Here is a 14,033-nt window from a genome sequence, read left to right as displayed (position 1 = left end):
TTTATATGTAGTAGCTGTGTGGTCTTGGGCCACAGCAAGTTCCTATGTGCCAGATACCATTCTGAGTTCTTCAGATGCGTTAGTCATTTAATCCTCACACAGTCCAGGAGGTAGACAGATACTCTGTTTTAGAGATGAGCTTAGATGATTTGCTCAGGATCATAGAGTAAGTGACAAAGCCAGGACACAAACTAGGCGGCTCGACTCCAAGCCAGTGTTCCTAATCTCTACTGATTTTTGTCCCAGCTGACATGGGGTTGCTCACACCTTCTCATTTTCTCTTCTCTTTCTATTTATCTCCTGTGTTGGTCTGTGTACATCCTCTCTGGCCCTCTCCATTCATTCTCCGTAGAGCAGCTGAGTGATCATGATCATGATCTCATCATGTCAGTCCTGGGCCTAAAAATTTCAGTGACCCCCCCATTCTCTTAGGATAAAGGCCAAGGTCCTTGCCCTTTTCATCTTGCTCCGCTCTCCTGTTTACTCTGTGCCATCAGCCACTCTGGGCCAGTTCAGGTCCTCAGGTGCTCTGAGCCCTCTCACCCTGGGGTCTTCGCACACGTTCTTCTTCTGCTTGGACATTTCCCCACCATCCTTCACCTACCCCTGCCGCCATCCGAGGCGACTGCTGTTCATCCTTCAGAATGTAAATCTCTCTTCCATAGAGAAACCTCACCTACTGATGTTCCTGATAGTCAGTCTGAGAATGTCAAGCCCCCAGGTGATGTCCTCTCACAGCTTGTGACTATTTTTATGATAAACAGCATTTATCATGGTCTATGATGATTTATTTGTGGGATTATTTGATTAATATTTGCCTTTTAATGCTAGTTCCTTGGATTAAGGAACTTCTTTGTTTTGTTAACAGTGTATTTCAGGCACATTGTTAGGCTTATATTAGGTGCTCAATAAATATTTGGAGACTGAATGAATGTTGACCACACATATTAATAGTGAAATTTCCACTGCTGACTCGCCCACTGAGGCTCCGTCAGCACAGGGATTTATAGCATCCGATAGCCCTTGTATTCTTTGAGGATGAGCTGCCCAGCAGACATGCAGGGTAGTGACATGGCCTACTCACATAGAGCTGCACATCTGCAGGGCATCTCTGCCCAGGGAGAGTACTTGTCAGTTGCCCATTTCCGCAGGACATGATCAGTCCTGCTGTAGGGAAACAGATGGTGCTCTGTGATCCCACGGACATTGTTCAGCCTCACAGAGTTGGAAGGATTTTCCCATACATTGTTCCGTCAGTTATTTCTTCTTATCCTTTAAGGCACAGCTTAAAGGCTACTCCCTGTGAGAAGCCCTTCATCTGGTAATCAGGACTCTTTTAGTTGAAAACGGTTGTTGTTTAGTCACTCAGTCATGTCCGACTCTTTGCAACCCCATGGACTATACAGTCCATGGAATTCTCTAGGCCAGAATACTAGAGTGAGTAGTCTTTCCCTTCTCCAGCAGATCTTCCCAACTCAGGAATTGAACCAGGGCCTCCTGCATTGCAGGCAGGTTCTTTACCAACTGAGCTATCAGGGAATACTGAAGTAGATTGCCATTTCCTTCTCCAGGGGATCTTCCCGACCCAAGGATCGAACCTGGGTCTCTGGCACTGGCGAGTGGATTCATGACTGAGCCCACAGGGAAGCCCTAGTTGCAAATACCAGAAACCTATTCCAAAGAGATTGTTGAAATAGAAAATTTGTTGGTAGGATGTTATCTCAGGTAACTTTGGAAAATTCAAGGGCAGTTGGACTTCAGGAATACAAATGCTGCCTGAAATCCCTGTCTGTATCTCTCTGCATGTCAGCATCATTCACTTAGTCCTGCTTTTCCCACAAAGTAGGAAACATGGCTGCCAGCAGTCCCCACTTGGCATATTTTACAGCTTCGCTACCAGAGAGGAACTGCCTCTGTTTCCTGATTTCTGACTTAAAAAATCTGGAGAAGAATCTTCTGGCCATTGAGCAGTGGCCAGGGCAGCAGGGTCACATGCTGCAAACAGGCCTTTAGGAGTCCACACTTAGGTTGCAGGGTGGTTCCCAGAGATGGGCCCACAGTTTCCACACCTGTAAAGCAGGGAAGTTGGGTCTTTCTGTGTGGTGTCCTGGCACATTGCTTACCTTTGTGATTCCTCATCCTGTGAGTGGAAACCTGAGGGAGGAGAGGGTCACTAGGGAGAAACTTGGCTGAGATTCATCACCTGGGTGTAAGAGGGGCTTCCCACTTAGGGTAGAGACTTCCATGTCACTCAGGGTAGAGACTTACAGTATCCACTGTCTTCCTACACTGAGGGAACTAATTTTCAGCTTAGCACGTGGCCAACCAGAGAAAATAGTATTTCCCAGTCTTTTTTGCACTAGTATGGCCAAGAGGGTACATTTTACCCAGTGGGTTGTAGACAGTGTGTGCATCTTTTTTTTTTCTTAATAATCTTTCGGTTGTGCCACTTGACACGAGGGATCTTATTTTGCCAACCAGGGGTCAAACCCGCTCTGCCTGCTTTGGAAGTGTGGAGTCTTAACCACTGGACCACCAGGGAAGTCCCCAGCATGCATCTTATGGGAAGCATTGTCAGAGGCATAGAGTGCCCTTCCCCACCTCTCCAGCCTGTGTGTAGACATGACTACTGGAATTGAAGCAGTTATTTGGACATTGGGGTGGAAACTGATACGGATGGCAGAGTAACAGTATACAAGCAACATGAAATCAGCATACTATCTAGGTCTGTGTGTGAGAGAAAACTTCTATCTGTTGAAACCCCTGCTATTTTGGCTTTTTGGTCTGTCACAGCCAAACTTCATCCTATACCATCCCTATGCAGGTAGGAAACGAGGTTATGTTACCAGCAGTAGAAGGACCTTACAGATGGCCTCTTGGGGCCCTGGCCCCTGCAGACCTGTCAACAATTCCTGCCTAGGTTCCTGTTTTAGTGGTCCAGGGATTGATGGTCCTGTCTTCCCTGCCCTCACTCTTCTGGCAGTGTGGATTTTCCCACCGAGAGTTTCCTGCTCTTGCTGCCTACCCTAGAGCAGGAATCAGGGTCTGTGTGATGCTACTGCTGCCTGACCAAGTCCCTTTCGACCCTTCTTCCACCACCCCCACCTCTACCAGAGGCTCCTCCTATAAGCTTTGGTCAATAGAGTGGGGGTACCTGACATGTCCCACAGGCTGGGATCTCTGTCTAAGGTGGATTCCTGAAAACTGCATGTCCCTGTGAGCCCTGTGTGCAGTGTGACCAGTGTCAACACATTTAACAACCAGTCAGAGTGTGTTGACCAAGAGAGCAGAGCAGAGTCTGGAAGTCCTCTTGCTGTGGGTGGTCAGGGAGCAGGGGGACACTCCAGGGCTTGGGGAGCATCTGTTGTCATCAGTTATAGACCTAGATCAATACTGTAATAAGCAGTCAGGTGTATGGTGAACACCACCTGAATGTCAGCCATGGCAGTGTTGACGTGTGTGTGGGTCTGTATGTATGTGTGTGAGTGAGATTCGGGGTGCTGGTATAGCCCAGGGAGAAAGCTGTGAGGGGTGTGGGAGCCTCTCAAAGGCTGAGGCTGGGCCTTGCAGTGGCAGAGAGTACAGACTTCAGTTAGGTTCTTGACCTAAGTGACAGGCCGGGTTCGGCTCACAGGAGCACTGTACACAGCCCTGACCCCCTCAAGAAGGCAGAAGATACCTGGGACTTCCAGGGGAACATGTGACAAGGTTGAGGAGCATCAGAGTGATGGAGAGGACATCAGATTCAGAGTAGGGAAGACAGGGCCAAATTCCCCCATCCTCTAGAATCCGCCTTCCCCAAATCCCCAGAATTCCCCCTCCCCAGAATCCCCCAAAACACTGAACCATTGGCTGGGTTGAGCTGAATCTTTATTTCATGTCTCATCCTGCACGCCCACCACAGTTCTCTAGCCTGAAGCTTCACGGCTTAAGAGGCTCTGGTGGGGTCAGCATTTCCCATCCTTCAGGATCTGGATGTCCTGTCTGTTTTTCCTAGGGTCACAGCAGACGAGAATGAGGTCAGCTCCTCAGGAAGTGTAACATACCCTTCAGGAACCCCGGCCCAGTCTATCCCGTCTTGTGCTGAGCTCTGCCCACTCAGTGTACAGTGCGGGGGGAGATCCCAGGTCTCCCTGGGCATATCCTTCTACTGTTTCTCACTCTGTATACCCTCCCCCTGGGAGGTTTCAGCTGCCTGGGCTTTCAACCACCTCTACGTGCTGCTGGCTGCATATCTGTCTGGCCTGGACCTCTGTCTTCAACTTCAGGCCTGTTTGTGCAATTGTTGACTGTGTATTGCCTCTGGGATGTTCCAGAGGCTCCACTGTCCACAAACATCATTGCCCCACAAGCCTGCTGCACACCCCCAGCCCCCCACCAACATGGCATCCCCAGCTGCCCCGGCCCACAAGTTAGAAACCAGCATGTTGCTCTTGCTTCCTTCCTGCCCACCACCCACCCCGACCCCTCACATCCAATCTCACAGCTTGTGGGTTCTACTCCCAATGGAAGCATGAGTCTTTAATTATCATGATCTTTTTCTAAGTTAGGATAGTGTCCTTGCTGCTCTCCTGCCCATCTCTCTAGGGTGTTTCAACTGTCAGCAACTTCTCTTCTGTGATCTCGCTTAGTGCTGGACGGCACAAGATCTTATGAGTGAAGTGCGTTAGTCGCTCTGTCGTGTCTGACTCTGCGACCCCACGGACTGTAGCTGGCCAGGCTCCTCTGTCCATGGGGTTTTCCAGGCAAGAATACTAGAGTAGTTTGCTGTTGCCTTCTCCAATGAAAGAAGAAATGAAACCAAATAGGAGATCTGATGTACCAAGGTCATGTTCTGGCCTTCTCACTCTAGACTCATCTCTTGTCTCTCCCCCATTCTCCTTTACACTTTATACTCTAGCATATCCAACTTCTTATTTTTCCTCAAATACAAACTTTCTTCTAGATCTTTCCAAACTCATTTTTCTACTTGGAATTACCTTTCCTTGTTTATTCTTTCTCCAACCTAGTTCCTACTTATCCCTCAGGGCCGAGCTGAGATGTCCCTTGTCCTAGGAAGTCTGCCCTGCCCTGGCCTGGCACCCACAGTACCCTGTGCACCCCCATCTGAGCCTTTAGCATTCTGTGCTGCAATGGGCTGACTGTCAGCTTGACTTCTGCCTTAGACTGACCATTGCCCCCAGGAGCTGATGATGCTGTCTAGCTTTTTATATCCTATTGTATCCCCAGTGCCTAGAGCAGAGCAAGTGTTCAATAAATAGTTGTTGGCTGGAGGAATAAATGAACAAGTAAGGTCACCTAGTCAGGGGGCAGAACAAGGAAAAGAACCCAGGGTTTCCGCCCTCACCCCCAATGCCCCACTAGTGGGCTTTCTGCTTGGAACCACGTGCCTTCTTTTGATTTTATTTGCACTCATTCTGTTACGAGCAAATGGAGGACTTGTCCCAGGCCAAGTATGAGTAAAGGAAGAGATAGGTCAAGTCCTGCTCCTTTCATATTTGCACACACCACAGATGGAGCCCACCCAAGATGGCCCGGGGGAATGCAGGGTGGACTTACATCCGAGCCAAGCAGAGCTTGCATTCACTCTCATACGTGACCCCGTCAGTGCCACAGACTGGGTCGTATGTCCGGGGGCAGGCTGGAGACTCTACCATGTGTTCACAGATGGGCTGTGGGAGAGAGAAAGGGGGACACTCAGGGATCCAGAGACAGGAGGTACCAAGGGGCTCTGCTTGGAACAGGGCTGAGGGGGTTCCAGGGAGGAGCCAGATTCAAGAAGGCCCCAGTGTGGGTCCGAAGAGCATGAAACCAAGCAGGCAGGGCCCCATGGCATGTTTGCTTGTCTGTGTGTGTATGTGTGTGTGTGTGTGTGTGTGTGTGCAAGCGCGCGCGCCTGACCATGTGTGGCTGTCGCTGTGTGCATAAGGATGCACCTGTATCTGCTGTGTATGTGTGTGTGTGTGTGTGTGTGTTTATGTGTGTGCGTGCACACGCGCCTGACCATGTGTGGCTGTCACTGTGTGCATAAGGATGTACCTGTATCTGCTGAGCCCAAGTATGCGGGCTACCAGGTAAATACCTGTCTTCATGGGTTCACACACTCTTCACAGGGTCTAAGAGAAATTCTGGTCTTACTGAGGACCCAAGAAGAGAAACAGCCATAATTCCTAGGAGGCCTGCCTCCCTAGAGGCTCCTGAACTCACCCTGGCCTGCATGACTATCAGGCCCCTGGTATGAGGAGGCTGGAGCCCTAATTGAGGCTCTGTCTAAAAGGGTTTCAGGCCAGCCCTGAGGGTCAGGACTAGGATGGGGGCCTGGGGTAGGGGTGGGGAGTGAGGGGGACAGTGCTGTGCAGCAGTGAAGGCCCCAGGCCTGAGAGACCTGCATTCTGCACTGATTAGCTGTGTAGACTTTGGCAAAGGGGCTGGGCCTGCTCAGCCTGGAAGAGCTAACCTAGGGAGCTTGCAGCCTCAGGAGGCTGCCCTGACCACTGTGGCACCATTGAAGGTGTCTGAGAAGGAGCGTAAAGAAGAAAATCCCTTGTCTCCCAGTATGGATGAGAGGGCTCCCCTTTGAGAAGGAAGGCCGGGACAGCAGCCCTGAGGCCGGAAAGAGCAGGTGCCTTACCATTCTCCAGAAAACCAACTTTGCTGCTGACACGGACACCTCTGAAAGGCAAAGAAGCAAGAAATTAGGGGATGTTGGCTTTAGGCCCTAGGTACCAGAGTCTGAGGACACTTTCTTCAGGGACCTATCCAAGCCACCACCCAATCTGGAATTCCTCAGGGAAAGGTAGTGAGTAAGTCACAGGGCTCCCAGAAAGCTCATATGACATTGTCAGAACTGGGACAGAAAGCCTAGAATTAGGGAGATTAAAGTCTAGTCTGTTTCTCATTAGTAAGATCCCACTGGGCTTGTCCAAGGACCATAACCACTGAAGCCCGTGCACCCTAGAGCCTGCAAGTTGATGCTACCGAGCCCGGCGCCTAGAGCCTGAGCTCTGCAACAAGAAGCCTGCCCACCACAACAAAGAGTGGCCTCCCTAGAGAAAACCCACGCACAGCAATGAAAACCCAGCACAGCCAAAAATAAATTAACCAAAGGACAAATATTGAAAAGAAGAAGAAAAAGAAAATAATTCAGTTACTATGTACCAGGCCTTGATAATACATGATCTTGACTACTGTTCAGAGCTTTCTCACTGCTGTGTAACAGGGAGGAGAGGAGGCAGAGGTCTGTGACCCGGATCCCACCACAGGACTGAGGCACACATTTCCTCAGCTGCCAGGAGCACAGGCTGCTCACAATGAGTGCTTTCCCAGGAATTACCCTCGGAGAATGGAGCTGCCTTGCCCAAGGTGGCATTCCTACCCAGGAACAACCCACATCCAATGTCAGGGTGATGTGGGTACAATGGTCTGAAGTCCTCATCTCAGAACAATGCTCCAGGGCCACCCCAGCTCCTCTGCATGGCAGTCACTGTCCCTCTCCCCTCCCAGGTGTTTCCCCAGAGTGCTCTCCAGCAAACTACACACAGATCCCAGAGTCTGCTTCCCAAAACTTGGCCAATCTGTGAAAAAGGTTCATAGGTAAGGCAACACAGTTTGTTAAGGGCAGAGCTGGGATTTTCCCGTGGCTCTGTAACTCCACACATGCAGTTGTGCCCCACAGCCCTTTGAGGTCTGGATGAACAGGACCTCAGCAAATTGTGATGTGACTGGTGAGTGTGACAGGTGGAGGAGGGAATGGAATGGAGCTGGATCTAAGGCCACAGGTGTTAGGAAAGGGTCTATAAAAACTGCAGAAGGGTAGGCTGCTTCCTGAAGTCTCTGAAGGGCTGTCCTGAAGCCCAAGGAGAGAGGAACTCTTCTTAACTTCACAAGGCAGAGCCCATCTGCACGAAGAGGCTGCAAAGAGGCAGGTGTGGATTCCAGAACGTTCTCTCAATGGGAGCTGTGCATTAACGAAAGAAGCTGCCTCCAGAAGTGGAGAGTTCATCCCTGGAGGTGGGTGACCATCCCTTGGTTTAGGTTTTTCTGGAGATGCTATTACAAGAGATTTCCAAGGTGGAGAGGAAGAAGGGAACCAAGATTGACCACTGGTGCACAGTTTAAGCATCAACATGCAAATCCAGTCTTGTCATCACACTGCTCAAAACCCTCCAGTCATAATTACCCAGTCTGGAAATTGTCCAAATGTCCTCCAACAGGCGAGTGAATAAACCCTGACACACATACAATGTGACTCAACTCAACAGTAAAAACAAAGCAATAACTGATAACATGCAACAACATGGCTGAATCTCAAAAACTTGCTGAGCCAAAGAAGCCAGACACAAAAGACAGCATCCTGTATTGTTTCATCTGTGGGATATTCTAGAGGAGGCAAACTAATCTATGGTGGAAAAATGTCAGAGCCAGGGTTGCCTCTGGGGTGGGAATGGGGTGGGGCAGGGATGAACTGGCATGAGGGAAATTTCTGGAGTGATGGAAACATTCTGTTTGTTGATAGGGGTCTGGGTTACACAGGTATATGCCTCATCAAAACTCATTGAATAGGATTCGCTGAGTGATAAGATGTGTGCATTTCATGGTACATAATTGTTGGTGGGGGAAAGCATTTAAAAAAATGAATAAAGCCCTTCCAGGGCTCCATGTCATGACCACTAAGACTCTTCATCTTATGTTGAGGGCACTGTGTGAGATGATCCCAAACTTCCCCTGGGCCACTTCCTCGTCCACCTCCTTGCTGTGCCCCTCTGCCCCCGCCCTTCCTCTCTGCTCACTCTTCCGGAACAGGCTCTCTCCACTTATGCTGGTTCCTCTGTGGTGTCAGTTTCTTTCTGGATGATGTGGGAAGTTGCATTTACCCCCAACTGCCCTTGATCTTGGCCCAAGTTTTCTTCCCCCTTCCTCATACAGCCCAGGCAGGAATCTGAAATGGACAAAAGGACTCCCTTTAGGGCAGCCTCTTCAGTGTTCCCAACAAGAGAACTGCTCAGGGAATTGATGCCAGGCTGGGAGTAACCTGGCTGTGCTGGGCCAGAGTCTCCGGATCCATTCTCTATTGCTTCAGCCTCTAGTCTATGTCCCCAGCCAGGGAAATGGCTGTGAGACTGACTGTGAGGTTGGTGTCCCTGATGTCCTGCTCAGACCCACCCTGTAACATCATGACTTTGTCTGGGTATGTCCTAAGGAGTCTCCCTGCTTCTCCTTTGACTCTGTTCTCAAGGTAGCAACCTGAGCGATCCTTTTAACATGTGACTCTGCTCATCACCCTTTAGTACCTCCCATTTCACTCACAGGAAAATCCAAGTTCTCACATTGACTTTCAAGGCTTTATCCATTATAGTTCACAATTGCCTGTATCATCTCATCTCCTGTCTCTCTGCACCTTGCCCCTCTCTCCTTTCGAGTCCCACTGGCTTCCTTGCCATACTCCACATATTCCACACATGCTTCTACCTCAGGGCCTTTGCACTGCCTGTTGCCTCTGCCTGGAAACCACTTCTCTCACTCCTCCACCTCCTTCAAATATTGCTCAGACATCAGCCTCTCAGAGAGAAGTCCCCTGCATTAACATTGCAACCCCCTCTCAATCCCCATCACGCTGCCCAATATTTTTTTTCTTAGCCTTTATCACCATCTAAATACTGTTTAATATATATTGCACCTATCTTATTGATTGTTGATTCTCCTCATCCTACCCCATTAAACTTAATATCTATCAGGGCAACTCTTTTTCTGTTTTGCTTGCTGATAAGTTTTAAGGGCCCAGAACAAGGCCTGATACCCAGCAGAAGTGAGACTGCAGAGGTACCCAGCCTCTGAGCAGGCCCCACTCCAGCAGCATGTGTTCAGCCCAGAGTGAGGGTTCCCTTGTGCTCACATGACTGCCTCAGCCCCACAGCCACAGTCTATCAGAGCAGATGGGAGCCCAGAGGACCCGGCCAGGCTTCCTTCAGCACCCACCCTGCAGCCAGTAGACTTGTCAATCTCCCTGGAGACAGGCTGTCTCCCTCTGCCTCCCCAGTCTCTAGCCCAGTAGCTGCTCAGGGTCGCTTTGAACCAGAACAACCTCCTATGTCACAACTGGAGAAACAGAGGCCCCAAGAGGGGAGGTGTGTTTGTGTGTGTGTGTGTGTGTGTGCTTAGTTGCTCAGTTATGTCCAACTCTTTGCAATTTTATGGGCTGTAGCCCTCCAGACTCCTCTGTCCATGGGATTCTCCCAGCAAGAATACTGGAGTTGGTTGCCATGCCCTCCTCCAGGAGATCTTCCCAATCCAGGGATGGAACCCAGGTTTCCCACATTGCAAGTGGATTCTTTACCATCTAAGCCATGAGGGGAGAGGACTTTTGCAATTCTGAGCCAGAGGTAGGATTGGAACTCGAGTTTCTTTTTTCCTAGCCCAGGGTGCAGAAAGAAGGTTTATGCAGAAAGCCAAGGTCTCACGGGGTGCCCCAGGGCCTGCCTCTGCCCTACGCCAAGCTCACCTACCAACACCAAGCCACAGAGAATCCAGGCTCTGTCTACTCACCCCTGTCCACAAGGAAGAGAACAGCCAAGGCCAGGGCAAGTATCCACAGGCGGGCAGCCATGCTGATCACGGGCTATGTGGCCTCAGGGAGCTGGGGCCTGGGCCAGGGATTGATGGGGGCCTGTATATAGTGCTGATCCCCACCCTTATCTTATCTGAAGCCAGGTGGAGAGCTGGAGGTGTCACCCGGAGGTAATATTTGCACCCTGGCATCAAGAAAGGGTTTGTTTTCTACAGAGACGCTGAGCTCCAAGTGGCCTGGGGTGGGGGTTGGCCTGGCGATGGTGGATTTTGGAAGTGAGAAAAAGTTTGGACTTGCAAAGCTGACTCCAGTCTGAGGCAAGAGGGAGAGGAAAATTGAAATAGAGGAAAACAGACAGAGACTAATTCAGAAATACTGAAAGACAGAGAGATCAAAATGAAAACAAAAAGCTGCAACTTTGGGACTTTCCAAAGTGGTCCAGTGGCTAAGACTCCAAGTGCCCAATGCAGTGGGCCTGGGTTCCATCCCTGGTCTTGGAATTAAGACCCCACGTGCCACAGAGCAGCTAAGTCTATGTGTCACAATGAGAGAAGCGCTGCAATGAAGACCCAGAACAGCCAAATAAATAAATAAATTTCATTTGTTTAAAAAAAAAAAAAAGAGAATGAAAAATCCTCAGGACTTCCCTGGAGGTCCAGTGGCTAAATGTCTGCATTCCCAGTGCAGGGGGTCCAGGTTCAATCCCTGGTCAAGGAACTAGGTCCCACATGCCTAAACTAAAGCTCCTGTATGCCCCAACGAAGACTGAAGATCCTGATGGCTGCAACTAAGATGTGTTGCAGCCAAATAAGTAAGTTGTGAAAGTCGCTCAGTCGTGTGTGACTCTTTGTGACCCCATGGACTATACAGTTCATGGAATTCTCCAGGCCAGAATACTGGACTGTGTAGCCTTTCCTTTCTCCAGGAGATCCTCCCAACCCAGGGACTCAAGCCAGGTCTCCTGCATTACAGGTGGATTCTTTACCAGCTGAGCCACAAGGGAAGCCCAAGAATACTGGAGTGGGTAGCCTATCCCTTCTCCAAGGGATCTTCCCACCCCAGGGATTGAACCTGGGTCTCCTGCATTGCAGGCAGATTCTTTACCATCTTGAGTCACCAGCCAGCTTTAGTAGTGCCTAGATGTCTTTAATTTCATTCAAAACAATTTTTGTTAGATTGTATTGTGACAGCTGTCATATCAACCTGCATTAAAAAAGTAACATCGAATAGGTGAGTTTTTGTGCAGCCATTTTAATACTGAAGATGGAAGAAAAACAGGAACATTTTTGGCATATTATTTGCTTTATTATTTCAAGAAAGATAAAAATGCAACTGAAATGCAAAAAAGATTTGTATGGAGAAGGTGTTGTGACTTATCAAACAAAAGTGGTTTGGGAAGTTCCATGCTGGAGATTTCTCACTGGAAATTTACCCCTCCACAGTAGGGGTAGAAGTTGATAGCAATTAAATCGAGACATTAATTGAAGTCATCTTGTGCCACAAGGGAGGTAGCTAATATACTCAAAATATCCAAATCAAGTGATGAAAGTAATTTGTACCAGCTTGGTTATGTTAACTGCTTTGATGTTTGGGTTCCACATACATTAGTTAAGAGAAAAAACCTTCTTGATGGTATTTCTCCATGCAGCTCTCTCTACTTAAACATCAGGAAAACGTTCTGTTTTTAAAACAAATTGTGACAGGCAATGAAAAGTGGATACTGTACAATAATGTGGAATGGAAGAGATCATTCAGCAAGCGAAATGAAACACCACCAACCACACCCAAGGCCTGTCTTCATTCAAAGCAGGTGATGTTGTATATATGGTGGGATTGGAAGGGAGTCCTCTATAATGAGCTTCTTCCAGAAAACCAAATGATTAATTCCAACAACTGCAGAAGACGCAAGAGACTCAGGTTTGGTCCCTGGGTCAAGGAGATCCCCTGGAGTAGGAAGTGGCACCCCACTCCAGTATTCTTGCCTGGAAAATTCCATGGACAGAGGAGCCTGGTGGGCCACAGTCCATAGGGGCACAAAGAGTTGGACACGACTGAGAGACTGAGCACATACACTGCTCCCAATAAGACCGACTGAAAACAGCAGTGGATGAAAAGCATCCAGAATTCGTCAGGAGAAAAAGCATAATCTTCCATCAGGGTACCGCAAGACTGCATATCTATTTGATGACCAGGAAAAAACTGTTACAGCTTGGTGGGGAAGTTCTGGTTCATCTGCCATATTCACCAGACATTGCAACTTTGAATTTCTATTTATTTTGGTCTTTACAAAATTCTCTTAATGGAAAAAAATGTCTATTTCCTGAAAGATTGTAAAAGGCACCTGGAACAGTTCTTTCATCAAAAAAATAAAATTTTGGGAAGATGAAATTATGAAGTTGTCTAAAAAATGACAGAAGCTAGTGAAACAAAATGGTGAATATGTTGTTCAATAAAGTTCTTGGTGAAATGAACAATGTGTCTTTCATTTTTACTTAAAAAACCAAAGGGACTTGTTGGCCAGCCCAATACAGGATATATGAATAAGACATTTGATTATCTGTTTTCAAGGAATTTCTGATTTATAAAAAGAATAACTAAATTTTATTTACATACACATTCCTCTAATTCATTTAGATCAGTGATTTGCAGCTCCATCTGCCAGATAAATTTCCCTGGGGAGAACTTTAACCTGTGCATGCAGAGCCCCAACCTAAAATATATGAATCAAAGTTTTAAGTTTGTTTTTTTTTTTAAAGACCTTTTTATTTTGAATGGTTTCAATCCTACAGATAGGTTGCAAAAAATTAAATGATTAAGAAATAGAACTATTTTATCTATTAAATTAAGCTAGAGCTTGCCATCATCATCCTACCACACAAAAGTCTATAAAAACTTCAGTCATTTTCATCTCAGCATGATGATACTCGCTATGTGATCTTATAATTCTCAATTAAAGAGAGTAACTTCAATGAAAGAACAAGTCCTGTGAGAGAAGATACCAAGAAGGAATCCTAATGTTAAAGAAATATTTCCCCATAGTAAGCCTGATATGGTAGGGATGCTTCAAACATATTTATCATGCCCATAGTCTTTATTTATTTATTTTTATTTTTTAAAATATAAATTTATTTATTTTAATTGGAGGCTAATTACTTTACAATATTGTATTGGTTTTGCCATACATAAATATGAATCTGCCACGGGTGCACACGTGTTCCCCATCCTGAACCCCCCCTCCCTCCTCCCTCCCTATACCATCCCTCTGGGTCATCCCAGTGCATCAGCCCCAAGCATCCTGTACCATGCATTGAACCTGGACTGGAGATTTGTTTCACATATGATGTTATACATGTTTCAATGCCATTCTCCCAAATCATCCCACCCTTGCCCTCTCCCACAGAGTCCAAAAGACTGTTCTATACATCTGTGTCTCTTTTGCTGTCTCGCATACAGGGTTATCGTTACCATC

General features: G+C 47.7%; 1 protein-coding gene across 1 annotated transcript; it reads right to left on the bottom strand.

Moving 5' to 3' along the window:
• Nucleotides 1-3,853: 3,853 nt before the first annotated feature.
• Nucleotides 3,854-10,681, bottom strand: SPINK4 (serine peptidase inhibitor Kazal type 4). The gene is made up of 4 exons (XM_006066703.3): nucleotides 10,543-10,681; nucleotides 6,632-6,672; nucleotides 5,560-5,672; nucleotides 3,854-3,993 (listed from the first exon to the last, which is right to left on the bottom strand). Exons 1-4 carry the CDS (start codon nucleotides 10,601-10,603, stop codon nucleotides 3,948-3,950), a joined length of 261 nt encoding a protein of 86 aa, XP_006066765.1. The 5' UTR covers nucleotides 10,604-10,681; the 3' UTR covers nucleotides 3,854-3,947.
• Between the last annotated feature and the right edge of the window lie 3,352 nt (nucleotides 10,682-14,033).

The sequence above is a fragment of the Bubalus bubalis genome, chromosome 3 (assembly GCF_019923935.1).
Source record: "Bubalus bubalis isolate 160015118507 breed Murrah chromosome 3, NDDB_SH_1, whole genome shotgun sequence".
Classification (NCBI taxonomy): domain Eukaryota; kingdom Metazoa; phylum Chordata; class Mammalia; order Artiodactyla; family Bovidae; genus Bubalus; species Bubalus bubalis.
This window is presented reverse-complemented; position numbering and strand designations above follow the sequence as displayed.